We start from the raw sequence: 18,147 nt of genomic DNA on the forward strand, positions 1-18,147 counted from the left end.
TGTTATAGTAATTGGCGAGTTAGCAAGTGTAGTGGAGGCTTACCTGGTAGAAGTGCATAGACCAGGTTGTTGTGAGAGCAATGGAAACTAAGTGGGAAGTGCATTTAAAATCAAGAATAGGAGCCACGTCTTTACCCAAAGGGTTGTAGGAGTATGGAACTAAGTACACAGCCATGATGTTGAAACCCTAGTTTCTTTCAAGAAATGGCTGGATGAGCTCTTTGGATCAATTAACTACTAACTACCAAACAAGCTACTGTAGAGGAGCCAGATGACCTCCCATTAGTTATAACCTTTCTTATCTTCTTAATGAATAGTGTTTTCCTAAGGAATGTTGCATTTCCACACTTCATGTGGATGTAAAACTTCCATTGCTTATTGCTAGCACGACATATACTCACAGTGTATTACAGTATATTAGCCTAGGTCTGTACTGAGGTTTATTTTATTTTTATTCTACCTCATACATACAGTAATTGCTAATTAATCTGTCATGTTCTAATAAATGTTATCATATAAACTGTGCAACTGTTATCAGCTAAAGGAATGAAATCCTCATACACATTAGGAACATTTTTTTACTATTTTTACTTATAAGAAGCCTGATAACTGGTAAATGTGATAACTGCAGGGGAATACTTACTTGGAATCAACACAGAAAAAGTTGAAAAAGATCCTTGGATCTATTAACTACAAAGCGGACTGGATGGGCCAAATAGTTTGAAAGCATTCAGACGGCACTGATTTCACTATGCTGTGCCAAGAGCACACCTCCCTATGTATTACACTTCAGTACAATCAGCACGTGCAGGTACACTCTGTAGCGTCCTGCCCCCAGACGTCTGTTTGGGAGCCATCTTTTCCACTTCTTTTTGCAAACTCATTCCCCCCTTTCCCTTCCTCCATAAATAGGGGGCTACTTTCCCTCTTTCTCTCGCCAACCGATACTCTCTGTGCCTCCTGCGTACCCCTCCTCTCTCAGTGATGAGCACTCCCCCTTAGCAAGTAAAGGGCAATGAAGCCAGAGAGCTGCAGTTGCAGTCTCCTGCCTCTCTTCCTATACTTAACCGAAATTAAAGTGTCAGTCCATTCGGCCAGCCATTTTCAAAATGATTCTTTCAATTCAGAACTGCGGGGAGCTGGAGCAACGGGCGCAAGCTAGGATGCCCCCTGGACAGGACGCCTGTCTCATTTATCAGTCTTTGAGAAACAAAATTGTACTCCTGTTATCTCTTGTTGAACTTTAATTTATGAAACTTTAAGGACCACACATCATTACTTTGTTTATGTTTATTGAATGTGTGTATGCATAAGAGACAGCCCTATCTCAAACAATTCAGGTGGGTAGCTCCATCACCTTGTAATGTAATGTTTCTTTATTAGCCCTATACAATTTCTTGCATTAGGAATGCACCTTTTCACATACCCCAGCTTTTCTCCAGGGAGACAGACACAGAGACAGAGCGCAGGGTCTGTCTGGAGCAGTTGGGGTTAAGGGCCTTGCTCAGGGGCCCAACGGAGTAGGATTCCTCTGCCAGCCGTGGGATTTGAACCAGCAACCTTCCGGTCACAGGCGCAGATCCTTAGCCACAGAGCCACCGCTCCGCCTACCTTGTGTAGGCTGCAAAGGAACAAGTAATACAGTAGCAATATTCCAACATGCTAACAAGAGAAGAAAGAAAACACAACGTTTCGGCTGTGGAGCCTTCTTCGGGTGTGAACATTTATTCTGTGAGCTCAAAATGTAAGCCAAATGTTTCGTTACAGGTTGTCATTGTTGTGTTTTCTTTCTTCTCTTTTCAGCATGGAATAAACCTATTACTTAGTACTATCTCAAATAATATTGGAACGATTTTCACAACACAAAATGTCAGAAACATTTTTTTCAGGTTTACAGCTCCTCGTCTGTGTTTACGCACTGTCGAACGTGCGCCGCGCCTTTCGGAAGTATTCCGCAACGCCCAGCGCACCTGTTGTCCACCCCACAGGGTTTCGGTTTCTTTTCGGTTTCTTTGTATCCAAACCTTTGCTTGAACTGCAGTAGCAAAATCGCTGGTCACTCAAGAGCGTTTACAGCAGCAAAGAGTCAATTAATACAATTTAAGCGACGCAATTAAAGTGTGTTGCAGCTACCTGCCTGAACTACAATTAAAGTGTTCCTATCGTACGCGTTGTTTTAAAATATTGATTAGTTTTTCGTTTTCAGATGAGTGCTGTGATATTAACCGAATAAAATTTTAAGAAAGAAAAGAAGGATGTCTTTCTCGCAAAATCAATGTTTAAAACAATATGAACGTTTATACTATCGGTTTGTTTTTCTAGCGATTGCCATCGTATGTGTGGTAGACAAGTTAAGAACAGTGCAATTTCAAAGGACTTCAAAATTCACCATGCAGATAAATGTATTGCAATTCAACCAACCCAAAGAAAGTTTTAAAGATCAAGAAAACAGAAAACTGTAGCAAGTGTATCATGGCACAGAAGTACTGTCCACCACGCCCCTTGACAATGTGGCTGTGCTCCATTCTCACTTTATAAGTGACTTAGTGAAGGACTTCCTCCGCGGTGACGAGTGTTGTTTTTTTGTGACTAAGAAACAGAGAAACTAGACTCGCAGAAAGGCTGCAGCTGTAGTTCTGGAAAGTCAAGATGCGTGCGAGTTGCTCGGAGACCGGCTAAAATCCACTCCAGACACCCGAACGCCCGTCCTAAATCCTAAATGCTAAATCAGAGGCTCCTTACTGCTGTTTTCTTTCTGGTACTAAAGGCAACAGGTAATTTATTTTCACGTGGTTAAGTGTCATAAGTGTGCAAAAGTGCTTGGGAACTTGTACTGCAAAGCTAGTATCGATACGTTATGAATAGAAATAGACGTTATTAGTTTTTCCACTATGAATGATTGAAAGGAATCATCTGTCGTTGTGAAAAAGGTTTAAGTAATACTGTCATTTGTTTTTTCTAGTTTCACTGCAGTCCCCCAAAAAATTACTACCGTAAACTGTATTCAGTACAGATGGAGTTATGCTCAAATTCTGATCGAAGTGTTTTAAAGTGGACACTTGTACAGTATGTATACCGGTTTTCTTACGGTTTTTTAAAAAAATTGTTAGTACAACTAATAAAACTTGAGTTACTTTAGTTAGTAAAACTAGTTTTCTGGGGAGTGCTGTAGAATACGATAATAAACCCATCAGTACAATGATGCAAATTACAATACATTTTTTGCATTAGTGTAATGCAAAAATGTATTGTAATTCATAGCCGCCTATTCTGTATGTACAGTATGTATATATATGCATGAATTTCGTACAAATCCTAATAACGTAATGATTTGAATTCGGCTGATTTACTGCTTGACACGTTTGGCTGGGGGGCTTCTTTTTTACGTGGGACGGGCGATGATGGGGTGGGGGGAGATATTCCGGTATGTACAGTATACTTTTCAGTGAGCTGAAGTGGGAGTGCTTAGTGGTTGACCTCCTCCCTGTCTCTCATTGACAACTTCATATTAAAAAGAAAAAGAACTGTGTGTTCTCTGGAGAAAGACTACTTTGTGTAATTGAATACCCTTTATACTGATGTGTACACCTTTGTTTTGCCGTGTAGCTCTTTGATATAATCTGGGGCACCAGCCAGGGCTGTGTTAAGGTTGTGCTTTGCACTTCCATTAATACTTAAAATATCATTCTACAAACCACTTAGAAATGATTAAAAAAACACAAGTGATTATAGTCTTTGTTTCTAAGCCAGCATCGTCATGTGAGCAAGAAGCTAATTATTATGATCAAGAGTAAATGTTGAAGTTAAATGATCAAAGGTAACCGATCAAGAAGATAAAAGTGCTTGAAAGGCTCCAGACTATTCTGGCACAATAGTACAGCCTAGACTTACCGCTAAAACATTAGAAAAAATGCTTGTAGCAGTAGGAATGTTTATGTTGAATGTCAAACTATGTTGATTATGGTGTGAATTTAGACAATCTGGAAGATTAAAAAAGCAGGGTGTTGTTAATAGGCCATGGTGTCAGCCTTTCTTAAGGAAACAAACAAAAGGCTCATACTGTACCATGTATCTAAATATAAATATAAATATATAAATATACCTATGTAGTCTGATAAAATTATTATTTTTTTGAGTCAGCAGCCAAACTGTCAGTTCTTATGTGAATTTGTTTATGGTGTGAATCTGATTGAGTTTTTTTAGAAAATTGAATCATTTATTACAATAAACCTAAATACAGAAAAGTATCAGCAAATAGTGGGTGAGTTTTTCTAGTCCGTATAAAAAACAGTCATGGATGCTAGTTTTCAGCATTCAGGGTCCTTCTGTCTAATAACTTGGAAGTCCTGGTACCATGTGGATCCGATTAGATGCACAAAGAAATATGCACTGATACATTATGCTAAGTGAGATATAAGACAAGTGACAGTTTGCAGTTGATTTGTCAAATAACACACAAACATGCCCTGCTACTGTAAGTCCACATAGTCTTCCCCTTGGTTTTGTCTAGCAATCTGTGATGCAGTAACTGATTAACATAGAGCAAGATTATGAGTTACACTTGAAAAATATAGCCATGAGGGTTTTCCCTGGCTTTAGAGAACTGACACATTTGGGGTCATTTTTAGTCTGAGAACTTCCTCCTTGAAGTATTCCTAAGGAACTCAGTGATGAAGTATACGTTGTTCAAATGCATGGTTTTCTGTGTTACTGTTAGAAAGACATTAGCAATTGTAAATAGCACATAGTATAGTAGACTTTCTAGAACTCAAAGACTATGGAAGCTTTTTGTGGCCTTTTCTGAAATAGCAGAAAATGCAGGCAGAAAATCTTCAGAAGTAGGTGGGTTTGCCCCCATTCCTCTACACATAATTCTTGACTCCTCTCACTACCAGCTTCCATTTGATACATTATTATAATTTAAGAAGCAGCTGCTTTCTCACAGCCTCATAACTGCACTGTAAAACATACATTTATTCTATATTAAATCTACTAGCATTTAAAGCCCCTAAAAAACAAAATCACTGTTTTATGCTTTAAAATGTTTTATAAGTAATATATTATATGCTTAGGGACAATCAAGTCACTATTACTTCTACAGCTTTACGTTTTAATATTTTTTTTGTGTTGTCTCGTTAAAGCCTACAGCCTTAAAACATCTAAATTCAAGATTTTTCATAATGTGTACAAAAAAGCTTGAGTAAATTTGGTTTATATTATTTACCAGTTGTACTATGTAAACTTAATGAAATGAAATATGAATGACCACCCATTAGTTTAAGCATTTTTATGTGACCTTTTATCCCTCTTATCTAGTCCATTGATATCAAACCACTTTGTTTCCTGTTACATAACCATTTGGCTTGAAAGTCAGAGTGATAGCGTTTGTCATGTGGAAATGACATGAATCTCACAAAGATCAAGTAGTTCTTGCTTTCTGCCAGTAATTGGGTGCATGGAGTTAACTGTTTATTAAAAAAATAAAAGATAATTTTCTTTCAAAAAGCAAGTGCACTCCATGTTTAAAAATTCAGCAGAATTTCAACATTATGCTTGAATTGAGTATGCAACAATTCCAACATTTGTAAGCTTTGTAAGGCCTGTAATTAATTGACTTCGAAGTGCCACCACATTAAAAGCTACTGTACATGTTGACGTAGATCCACAAGCTGTACAGACAGCTGTAAAGTAAGTATATACTGTATGCTGATTGTACTTAGTACATATAAGAGTGCCTCATTAACAAACATATTAATCAATTACGTACCTATGTCCTTAATGAGTGTGTTGGATTGCTTGGAAAAGACCTATTTACCGAGTAACAGTCACTTCTCCTTTGCTTGGAGCTATACCACAATGGTAGCGATGCCAGGAGACGACATGGTAGGGTTTGTAGAAGAATTACATCTGTTTCTATATCCAAATTGACCTCCCTTGATGGTGGCTATTCTACTGAGAAAATGAAAATTAAAATGTAGCAAGGCTTGTATTTTTTCACGGGCCTCATTCAGTTAATTCATTTGCATAATCCAAAATGGGAAGTAGGCAACAATGTGTCCATAACAATTATTTGTTTTTCAGAGGTAACCTTCGGCTCTGCTGTGCGCCAGCCATGTGAAGTTTACTTCAAAGCCTTTAACCTGAGAAATATCGTGGAGTGGAGGCCGGGAAATGGCAGTGAAAATGGAACACGCTACAGAGTTCAGTATGCGATGTAAGGAGAATCTGGCAACATCCCTAGTTTCCTGTGCTTTGCTGTCCTTCCGTTGTGTCTCTCTCTCTGGGGCTATATATTTCCAGGTCTCTCATTCACCTTCGCTCAGCACTGATGTTCGGATATCCTGAGACCCGCCCAGCACCAGGTCGCCGCTCCGTCCGTGGCCTGAGGGCACAGGTTTCTATACAGCACTCCTGAACTCTTTGCACTGCTGGGCTAACTCCCCGTTCCACCGCCTCGCTTTGGGTCTTTTCCCGCTCTCCTGCCTCTCCACGGTTCGTCCCTTCCAACATCCGTGACACTAGCTTTGTAAAATCTACAGTATTTTCAATTACTGCATCACCTGCAAACTTACTCTTCTTGTTTTTTATGACTATCTCATCAAATGGCACACAATACAATAAACAAGACAACAGCACACAGCTTTGTTAAGCAGAGAAAAACGCTCCCACCATAATACAGCCTTTCTTGAATTTGCAAAAAGGTCAGGACATTAGCCTTCCAGTGTCTTGTAGATTAAAAATAGAATTTTACAACTTCACCTACTGGGGGTGTGTAATATTGCCTCTCTAAAAAAACTTCAAAAACCTGAGACCTGATCTCAAATTCAATGAACACCAGACCTCAATAAATGCTGCATCTGCATTAGGCAATTTCAAATTATTGGTGCTGTATTAATTCAATGTATTATGGTCACTGAATAGCAAGGTTACAGTCCTCAGTGCAAAACTTGCACAGCATTTCCTACGTATGGATAAAATTAATCAAGTTTTCCAAAGCAAGTAAAACCTTAAATGAAAAGAAAGAGTTATCACTCTTAAGAGATAAGAGATAAGAGAGTCTCTTGCCATATTTAATCTTTTAAACGTGAACAATGTGTTAGAAGACTGGGGGAGGGGTGGAGTCTCTCTGCACTGGAAGGGATTTTCCATAAAAGGTTTGGATTCTGAAAGTATTGGTCAAAATACACGTTAATGTGGGAACTAGAGCTCACATCTGATAGTTGAGAGACTCCGGGTTTGGATTTCATCTCCATGCCAGTGCGAATCGTTGTGCTTTTTGTCTCCGTTTATCCAGCTACGGTGAGGAGAAGATGGGGAAACCAGTGTGGAGGTTTCCAAGGCAGTGCAAGGAAGTTGTCGGCACATGGTGTGACCTTTCAGAGGAGACCAGTGACCTGGATGAGCAGTACTACGCTCGGGTGAAGGCTGTTGGTAAAGGACCCTCACAATGGAAGACCACTGAAAGATTTAACCCAAAGCTGCAGAGTAAGTAATTCACTGCAAATTATGTTCATCCCAAAAGAAAAATAAAACCTTGGGAATGTTTTGAATCACCATCTCTAGCTGCATTGACTGAAAATATTGTTTTTTGTCATCAACCACATTTATTCCTTTGACCATCCCATTTATTTCTTTTTATTATTCTAGCAATAAAATGAAATCTAAGACACGTCCAGTCGTTGTCCACTGGGCTTTACACCTGCAGAAACCAATCAAGATGTTAAGGCATACACGATCCAGTGAAAAAAGTGAATGCAGTTCAGTGCTGCAAAAAAATGAAAATCGCAATTCAATTTTGTTTTCAACAGCTTCCTTTGGACCCCCACTGTTAGAAGTCGCAACCAGTGAGAGAGCCCTCCATATCAAGATAAAAGGTCCTATGAGATGGCAGAAAAGGAACACAGAAAATGCTAATTCTATGCTGGCCTTCTATCCAGATATGAAGTACAATGTGTCCATCTACAACAACGTGACAAAACAATCAGTAAGTTCTTTTCACAGATTAGTTTTGAACTCAAGGAACTCGTGAGTTCAATATTTAAAACATATAAGCTTGTTAGTCACCTAAGAATGGAGGGTCCTCTGTTAAAAACAGGGCTGCTGCAAGTTGTGAGTTCCGGCCTTTACCTTTATTTTCAGTACCTGGCTTTTTGGAACAGAACAGTCTGAGAAGGTGAAACCTTTCTATGTATTTTAGGGTTTTATGTGCTGAACAGGACTTAGCTGTAGTTCAACAAAGTTCATCATGTTTTCAAAAGTACTTCCTTCTCAAAAGAATTACCGTCGAAAGAGGGAAGTCACTGCAGCAATGTACTGAACATGAACAATCATTTACCTACAGTAATCAAAGTGTTTTGTGATTAAAAAGTAGTCCGTATACAATGCGACTGTATTGGTAAGGTACAAGATAAAGCATTGTAATATCTGTTATATTTGTAACTGAAATGTGATACATTTCACAGTAACATACTGATTCTGACAATGAATGCTAAATATGAAGAAATGTAATATATTGAATTAAGTTAGTGTATTTTAGTTAGAAATGTAAAATCACCCCTTAATACTCAGTATATTGTGTCACATTTGTAAAATGTTTAATGAGGCAGCACACCAGCTTCTTTTAAGTTACTGTACTACTTGTACTGACTAAATGTACTGCGCTATAAAATTGTCCATTTATGTATTTTTAGTGGAGCTTCCTTCTAAACAAGAACTCGGTAGAAGTGGGGATGCTGGACTACAACACACAGTATTGTGTGTCTGCTAGGTCCTATTTAACACTACCTTTTAAATGCGATCCTTCCAAAGAGCTCTGTGTCACCACTCCAAAAGGTAAGAGAGAGGCATGGAAGGTAAATTCTTTGCACACGTACTCAGAACACATTTTTCTGAATTTTTTTGTCCTTCACCAGGAGCAGAACTAAGATATGCTTTCAACATTTAACTTTTGTTAAAAGGCAGAGAGGTTATGGTTTATCATACAGTATATAGCACACACTGACAGTAAAATTGAACTTCCCCACCATCTGTGGTGGTTTGGCCTGAGTTCAATGTTATAATATTGTTTTTGGTCTTTTCAAAATGTGTAAGGTCCTGGTATTTTTTACTACAATAGGTTTATGCAAATGTGTTCAATTAAAAGTGACAAAACATATTGCATTTGTCATATGATGGAAAGCTTCAGGACTGTCATAAGACAGCAGTAGTTTTACTTGTGGAATTTAGGAACAATGACACAACTACATATATGGGACTTTCTATTTAAACAATGTAATATTTGTGTAATGAATGCCATCATGAGGTAGCTTCAATTGTGTATTGTGTACTAAACTACAAGTAAACTGCATTAATTCATAAATCTAAATCATTTTGATGGAAATTTTCTTGTCTATTTTTGTTTAAATTCAGTGCTATAAGATTTTACTGCAAGGTTAATGCACTTTTTTCAGAGAAAATAGAGCTTATAAACTACTTATAAATGACTAAAAAGCAACTTAGTTTCTAAACACCTGTTTAATCCTCTGTGTATTTATGACATTTGAAAGTGTACATTTTGGTCTATTTTAATGAAAGAATATGAATTGCCTTTTTTTTAGATACCTTTTCAGATTGGATTATTGGGATTATATTTGGATGCATTTTGCCTTCTGTGATTGCTCTGCTTCTGCTAATATTTTTTGGATGCCTGATCTACAACTATGTGTTTGGAAACAAACAGAACCAGCCTTCACCTCTGGTAAATTTTATTTTTAAATTGAATGTTGCCTGTTGAAAAAAATATATCACTATCAAGTAGATAAACCAGCACTGGGTACAGTATGTACAGTGTTAACAGCATGGCAGGAACAAAGGTGGAAAGACGAGTTTCAGTAACGTTACTTATCATATTTCAACATCCCTAACAGGTTTTATCAAGGTGATTTACTGAAAAAATATTTCTGCTTTATTTTAAATTCTAGTAACTTAAATGATACACATCTTTTAGATAATCACTAAAGCCACACATTGATATGCAAATACGGTTCTCAGTAATCCACCTGGTCTGAGTTCTACTTCACATCAGGCACTTTCAAAGCATGATTAAATCATATAGCATTTTTAGAACATTCTGAGAAAGAAGTATCATGTGTTAACACATCTATTATTCCTTTATGTGTTTTTTAGTTTTGTAGCACATACTGTATGTTTTCTTCTTTCTTATTTGAAAGATGTTACATAAAAAAAATCCAAAACATTAATCTGGTTTACGTGATAATATAATTATCACAGTTTTTGTCCTTGGGATTTGAAGAGTGATAAAGGCTCATTTCAAAAATAATTTCATCAAGGGCAGATGTATTTTAGGAATCCTGTTTTGAGCATTTCATATGATTAGAATGCATTACATTACAGCATATTTTTCCTAAAGGAGACAAACAGCCTGTGTACAGATGTTCTACGTGACATAAAACAAGTTTAATTTTTTTTTTAACTATCCATGAACTAGGCTTGCGGTCCAGGAATGAATGTACTGTAATTCATCATTGAAAGAAACACCTCCAGGACATTGCTTTGTTAGCATTACATACAGGACATCAAACCAAAAGAAGCAAAATAATTCGTTAATTGAAATTTTGACTATGTTAGGATTTCTGTTGTTGTAAAGCAAGATTACCAGAGTGGGAAACAACACAATCTGAATTGAGCACAATTGCCTTAACCCTTGGAGCTCCAATATAGGAGAGGCTGGCTCAAGCTAATGTTCATTAGGAGATGCCACCAGGAAGTCCTCCAGAACACAAGAGGAAGGGGGTATTATTTATTTTCAATGGATAACATGGGACGGAGCAGGCTGAAATCCTTTTTAACTTTATTTCTGGAAATCTACAGTTGTATGAGAAAATATCTTCGAAGTGTTTATCTAGTATTTTAATCACCTTAAATTATTATTAAGCCATGGACCATTTTTAAGCCATGGAATACTGTTCTCTGCCTTACCCAGGGTCATCCTGGTGCAATGCATAAGACATACTATATGTACTCAGTAAAAAATAGTAAAACAAAATGTAATTCATAGCAATCAATCATTTTATATTCCTATGTATTACTACTTTACTGTACTTTTTAAAAAAATAGTATTGCTGGAAATTAATTTTCTAAGGCTAATTCTCAACAATAAACTGTGAAAAGTAGGATTTTTGTAAATATTGACAATCTCTGATGGGTTTAAATCCGATTATCTGTCTGTAAACAGATTAACTCACCGGTTTGAATGTGTAATATACTGTACTGTGTATTGTTTGTTTTACAGCTATTGCCACATGACCCTGTTTCTGAGGCAAAATGTGTATTTTGTCCTCCTGAAAGCTCAACAGTGAACTTTATCACCTTTATTGATCTGAAAAATGTGCCACTCTTTCTTAACCAACTTGAAGGAGTGCTTCCACCAAAAGGAAATGTGCCTTATGCCTCCCAAGCCCTGGCACACCTGACAAAGAGCACATCCAAAGACATGATTTATTTGCACAATCAAGAATGCCAGACAGCTTCAAGACATGCAGAGTGCAGACCGTGCTCTGGCAGTGGGGATCCTGAGTACGGAATTGTGGTCCAGGCTCAAGCACCTTCTGATCGAGGTTACTGTGAAATGGAGGAAACAGCAGAAAAGTGTTCTTGCAAAGATGTGGCTCTCTCTGCACCCAGCCGGGATCGTGCAGCACGACCAGTGGCTGTTACATCCTTCGGCCTTCAAGAGAAAACCCGTCTGGATGGGCCGGAACCTAACGCCAACAGGCCAGAGCAAGTGATCCTGAATCCGCAGACAGGGCACAGTGCCCTGGAATTCCCAGAGGAGGAGCCAGAAAAAGAGGGATGTATTTTTGTGGACTGGGACCCAGAGACCTGTAGGTTACAGATCCCACAGCTGTCTGCGTTTGAAGATGAAGTTAATGCAAAGGAAGAGGAGGAACGCGAACGTGACCTGGAAGAGAACAGAGAGATCTTGGCCGGTGTGTATGTGAGGCAATCTTCAGAAGAGGGGTTTGAACACGAAGAGCTCCCCCTAATACATCTGGATAATCTCTGGGATCTACGTGTGAATATGGAAGAATAAATCATGCTGGTCTGTTCTTCCATGCCTTCCTGATAAGTATGTAATTGCTTAAGAGCAAAATGTATACACTGGTGAGTGCCTTTCTCTCAGTTTTGTAAAGAGCAGATTATTAAAAATGTTGACGTTATAATACTGCATTTTAAGGCCAGTAAAAGTGATACATAAGTATTTAAATTAAGTATTTTGTACCACTAATTGCCAGTGGATTTAGTAGTTTATTTTAAAAACATAATTTAAGATTGGGATTGTGCCACAAACTGAAAAACCTAGCTGTACAGTACCAATAAGCAGTAGCACTGGTATTTAACTCAAATGCATAAACAAACTTAATTAAACCTTAATAAGCTAAACGTGTTGACTAGACTGTGGATCTGCGTCAGCATGTTAGCTACACAGGAACAGGGTGAAGCTAATTAGACTCTGAAAAGTAAAAAGAAAGAAGAAAAAACACAGTTTTAGCTTTGGAGCCTCTGTTAACAACAAGACTATTCCGGGGCTATAAAGACATGACCTGAGACTGTCTGCTGAGCTGAAATACTAACACAGAGCCTTGGACAATTACTCACCATGTTACAATATGAATACAGATTAAAATTCAATATCTGGGGTCAAGTTCAACCACTTGTCCTACACATAGACGGAGACTATTACTCTAATTTGCTTAGCTAAATTATATTCTTTAAAATATTCATAATATTAAAATTTCTAGCATTATAAAAGTATATAATTGTGTAGTTTCTAAATCTAAAGTCGTAACATGAATCTGAGACAGCAACAAAGTGTTGAAACTGTTCATGGTTTTGTATACCAGTAAAGACAAAGAAGAAGGGGACGTTGTCAAAGTCTTTAAATGAAGGTTACATTTTCATTTTTGTATTTTTAAAATGAAAGTATTGGTAGACAACATAGTCCTTTATTTTAACTGAAACTGTAAATTATGTTTTAAATAACTGTTGTATTTTTTCCTTTCTTGAGCAGAACTAAGACATGGCAATATACAGTGCTCTCCAAAAGTATTGGGACAAAAATCTGAAATTGGCGTTTTCCTGTTGCATAGACAAGAAATTGAAATCCACATTCAACAAATTATTCTGAGTCAGAGTTCAGAATGTCGCCTATTTATTGGGATATGTTTTGCAAACACAATTAATCGTTTTTCAACCAAAGCAAATATTGGGTTCAGTCCCCTCAAATATAGGTGATACTGTACTCCCGCCACCGTGCGTCACTGGAGGATGCTCATGGCCGTTAGCTCTTCCTGTTTTTCTCCACACCTTAGCCTATCCAGCACTTTCATAGATGTTTCTTCTGGTTTCTTCTGTCCATAAAACCTTGTTCCAGCACTCTGTGGCTCATCTCTGTATTTTTATTTTTGCAAATGCCAATTGAGCCCTGCTGTTCTTGCTGCTGATGAGGGGCTCACACCTTGCAGTATAGGCTCTAAAGTTTTCTTGGTGACGTCTTCTGCAGACTTTTCCACTTAGAAATATTTTTCTGTCATCTACGGCTTGGTCTTTATTGGATGCCCTGTTCTCTGCCTGTTCTTGACTCCTCTGGTTCTTTCCTTTTTCTGAAGAACATTCCAGACTTGTTGATTTTGTAATGCCAAGAGTCTTAATAATTTTGCTGATGGTCATTTGCTTTCCTCTCATTTTCAAAATGTCCTTCCTTTCTGTCATAATGAGTTCTCTGGTCTTCATGTTGGTTTTTGCTAACTAATTCAAGCGAAAGACTTCAGAAGCTGTTTCAAAAGACCTCATCCATGCCTACACCTTCACAACTCTTTTATGTGTGTGAACTGCAAGCAACATATAACCCCTTGGCAATTATGCTCATCTAAAATGTGGGAGTTTAAACAAAAAAGTGTTGTTACTGTATATAATGTATATATTAAACATTTATACATAAAAATACCAATACTGTAGGTAGACGGGGATATTCTCTCCATTTGTCTCATATTCATCTTGTGATTTGAAATTTCCTGAGAATACAGCTACCGTATAATGGGTGAATTTGAACTCTTGTCCCAGTACTTTTGGAGGGCACTGTACAGTATATATATATAAAGTATGACAGCAGTAACTATCCATGCTGTCAAGTGCTTTTTGGAAATGCAAGCAAAGTTAATGAAGGAAACCATTTGTGATTCTCCTCAAAAATGCAAAATCATTGGATTTGTTTTTCCTCTTTTAAAATATTTGTCCTAATTTCTGTATAACTTACAACGATAGTATATGTTTATGTTTTATGATAGTAGTGAAGAATAGCTTTTAACAAGTTGTTTGATGTGGCTTTTGATAAATTACTGAAATGACAAAGGTTTATGCAACTGATATTACACTGAAAATGGGTTTTACAAACAAGCATAATGTTTTTTTGATAGCTTATTTTTAACAGTCTGTGGAAACTGTTTAACTAGGAGGGTAACATGTATAGTTCTGTACAAAGCCCACTGCACGCTGGAACTTGTAATCATGCTGTAAGTGTGTTGTGTTCGGGGTGGTACTGGTGCAGAGAGGATCCAGGAAGGGACAATAAAAGCCATGTACCAATCACTGTTGTAACTGTTAGTGAGTTATCAAATGCTGTGCTTGTTTTTAGTGTTGTTCAAAGTTGAACTTTATCTTAACTTTATCTTTAAATTATCTTGTGCAATGCCTTAGCAAAAAAACCTCTTCTTTACTGGAACTTTTTTTTAAAGGTTTCAATGCAAAAGAAAAAAAGAAAGATGGAACATTTTTGCATTGTTCTACTCTTTTCACTCAATGATCACACAATATTCTGTAGTAATTGTTAGACTGAGATTTCTACCACTGTGATGTAAGCTACCGGTTAATCCTGTTAATTAAAACAGATACTGTACATTAAGATCTGTGGATAGTACAAAAAAGTAGTTTTGTTCTATAGCATTGTTGTTTGTCCATGCTTTGTTTAGCGTGTTTTGTTCATGTTTTTGAAAATAACGATCAAACTAATTGAAGACTGCTTAATGACAAACTGTGTTACATCTTTTCCTACTAAATTGAGCTAATGACAAGGAAGTTAGTAGAGTAAAACAGTAGAGGTATTGAGTAAATTGATGATGCTCATATCTTACATATATACTGAAATATATACATGGACTTTTCTGAGCTTTGTATGTGTAATAAATAGGATATCTAAACATTTTATGTTTATTTTCAAAGGGACTTTCCTGTAGTGATTTTAGTAGTATTTTTCATGTGATTCTCACATATACTTTGTCCTTTTCAAACAGGATGTTTCTTCTACACAAACCACAGCTCACACAAGTCTAACACTGTCCTTCCTTAAATAGTTTCTCTGGAACGTGCTACAGAACAATGGAAGAATCTTACAACCGATTCAATTGAAAAAAAAAATGCTTAAGATGTACCGTTGTATGAAAGGATGCTCACAACAAGAAGTAAGATGGTAGTTTTGTCCATTCATAGGTACAGAGATTCATCCAGGGAAACTGTATGGGTGGAGTCGAAATCACAAGTTTACAATTTCAAGGAAGAAGACTTGGGTGGAATGAGACCAGGATTAAGAGAAGATTGAGGAAGGAGAGATACAGAACAGATGGAGAATGAGAGGCCACTGTTTAAAGAGATACTGCTTCAGGGGCAGTACACATGCACAACAAGAGGGAGCAAATCAAGGTCTAAAAGGCAGTATCCCGAAAGGTTTAACAAATCAAAGCAAATTGATTAGAAAAAAGAAAGCACTTTATAAACTGATTATAAAAATAAATTACAACCAATAGTAAACACAGGCAAAAAAGGATGCTAGAAAAGTCAAGAAATATTTTAGGTATGTCTCCTATTAAAGGACTGCACTGACTGGACACTAGACCCACACTCAAGTGTGAATATAACATATTTGTAGAAAAATTCAGTCCACAGATTTGAACAATTCTTGAAAATGAATGTAACCGATTCAGAATGTTTGAAAATTTAATACGTTCATCACATTTGTTGCCAGTGCAAAATAAAAACTACCATAGAATTTAAAACACACAGATCAGGTGTCCAATGATTTGCAAGACATGTAAGACAGGGTCCTTCTGCTCAGGGTGTACCCTGAAGCTACAGTACCTATGTCCCCTGCTAGAGGGTTGAATCTGCCCTCTGCACAAATACTTTTTCTGACTGGTCTTCAAGACCCTTTGATGCATGTTGCAACAAAGCACGTTGCAGATGCTTTTGTTCTGAACAGATTTGTAATGCAGATGCTTTAATTATTTTTCCTCTATGCATAGAGATAATGCAGTGTCTATGCAGTTCAACTTTAAAAACCTTTTCTCATGCGTACATTTTTAAATATTTAGACTCACAATGCAGCAATGCAAGCAAACTGGTTTACAAAAGATCCCTTCTCCCCATTCAGTCACATTGAACTCAACACACTTTGAGACTAGGAATCTTCCTGGCAACACTATGCTCATACTGCACAGTAATAATAATAACAATAATAACAATAATAACAATAATAATAATAATAAAAATAATAATAATAACAATAATAATAATAATAATTGCTTACACTTATATAGCGCTTTTCTGGACACTCCACTCAAAGCGCTTTACAGGTAATGGGGACTCCCCTCCACCACCACCACCAATGTGCAGCCCCACCTGGATGATGTGACAGCAGCCATAGTGCGCCAGAACGCTCCCCACACACCAGCTCTCAGTGGGGGAGGAGAGCAGAGTAATGTAGCTAATTCATAGTAGATTGTGCAAATACTGTAATATCATTCCTAGTAGCAATAACATAAATATAATAAACTGATTGCAAATGAAAAAGTGTAAACGTACACATATGAACCTCCAATGTGAATCCTACAGACTGGTGGTAACAACAAAGAAAACATCTTGTCTTAAGTAAGACCTTGCCTTACATGTCTTGCAAATCATTAGGCTTCTGATCTCCATGTTTTACATTCTACAGTAGCTTTTATTTTGCACTCACAACAAATGTGCATAATTGATTAATATATTAAATGTTCAAACGTTCAAACGTTTTCAAGAATTGTTCAAATAATGGGCTGGATTAAAAAAAAAAGTTATATTTACATTTAACTTTTATTCATCCCCTAAACACAATTCACTGACATTTAGGTCTTTATTCGGTTTTATCATCACATAGCAAGAAATAAGTTTTTTCTTTGCCAGGCAATTAAAAACTACAGTACAGTACATGTTACAGTACAGTAAAAATGTTAAAATAAAAAAAAAACCTGCAATATTTGTATATACATTACCCATATTCTGCTTAAAAACATTTCAAATGTATATAGACAATGTCTCCAACGCATCCTCTGAGCCACACAACAATACCAAAGCAAAGTTCTGGCTTCCTGTTTGTAGTTTGAGATCTCTGTATTCTTCATCTGAGGCAGGAAAGCTAATCAAAGAAACACCTTACTCTGTTCATGTAACACCTTCACCACTAACCACAGGCCTGGAGAAGACATTCAGCTGAGTTTCATATTAAAAGTCTTAAGTTTCTTCCTCAAAACACTGCGTATAGCAAACAGACACTCACATTAAATTTGATGTACACCTTCAAAATTGAAACAGGCAGGTTTTAGGGTTTGTGTACAAGAATTGGCATATTATGTAAAATGTAACTACTGGAGAACTTACATATAGAACAGTTGCTGTTAATATTTTCATATTTGACTATTTAGATATTTCTTTAATATTTGATTATGTTTGCATTCATAGGACTAAGTAGTAAACAAATACTGCGGGAGCATACTTTTATTTAAATTGGGGATGTAAATGTTAATAAGCTTATGAGTTAACATGCGCCATCTAATTATTCCATTGTTAATAATAACTTAATAATTCCCTTCATCTGTATAGAGCTTTTTCATCCCAAAGCTTCACAATGAGCTCTATAGACGGGCGGGGACTGACTGAAGCTCAGTGCCCACGCTGCTGCCATTATGTAACAGCAACCTCAGAAGAGAGCAGGTATTTCGCCAATTGAATTAAAGGAAAGATGTAGGTATCAGCTTTTGCAAGTTCAAAGTGGAATTTAGCCTG

At 37.0% G+C, this 18,147-nt stretch overlaps 1 protein-coding gene across 2 annotated transcripts; it reads left to right on the top strand.

Annotated features, from left to right (window-relative positions):
- Nucleotides 1–2,557: 2,557 nt before the first annotated feature.
- LOC148675590 (interleukin-20 receptor subunit alpha-like) lies at nucleotides 2,558–14,644 on the top strand. Of its 2 annotated transcripts, XM_088626928.1 has the most exons (7): nucleotides 2,558–2,774; nucleotides 6,082–6,214; nucleotides 7,295–7,485; nucleotides 7,809–7,984; nucleotides 8,691–8,832; nucleotides 9,597–9,736; nucleotides 11,291–14,644. In XM_088626928.1, the coding sequence occupies exons 1-7, from the start codon at nucleotides 2,720–2,722 to the stop codon at nucleotides 12,089–12,091; spliced, it is 1,638 nt and encodes a 545-aa protein (XP_088483054.1). In that variant the 5' UTR covers nucleotides 2,558–2,719; the 3' UTR covers nucleotides 12,092–14,644. The 2 variants fall into 2 exon arrangements, with proteins under 2 accessions (XP_088483054.1, XP_088483055.1); XM_088626929.1 differs by lacking the exons at nucleotides 2,558–2,774; nucleotides 6,082–6,214 and adding an exon at nucleotides 6,224–6,492.
- The last annotated feature ends 3,503 nt before the right edge of the window (nucleotides 14,645–18,147 follow it).

The sequence above is a fragment of the Lepisosteus platostomus genome, chromosome 3 (genome assembly GCF_059453375.1).
Source record: "Lepisosteus platostomus isolate fLepPlt1 chromosome 3, fLepPlt1.hap1, whole genome shotgun sequence".
NCBI classification, from domain to species: domain Eukaryota; kingdom Metazoa; phylum Chordata; class Actinopteri; order Semionotiformes; family Lepisosteidae; genus Lepisosteus; species Lepisosteus platostomus.

Bases quoted from the DNA above. Each gene is read 5' to 3' on its own strand.
- LOC148675590 (XM_088626928.1), top strand. From the start codon at position 2,720: ATGCTAAATCAGAGGCTCCTTACTGCTGTTTTCTTTCTGGTACTAAAG. The intron at 2,775-6,081 runs GTAATTTATTTT...TTTGTTTTTCAG, and splicing joins TCTGGTACTAAAGGCAACAG to AGGTAACCTTCGGCTCTGCT. The intron at 6,215-7,294 runs GTAAGGAGAATC...CCGTTTATCCAG, and splicing joins TACAGAGTTCAGTATGCGAT to CTACGGTGAGGAGAAGATGG.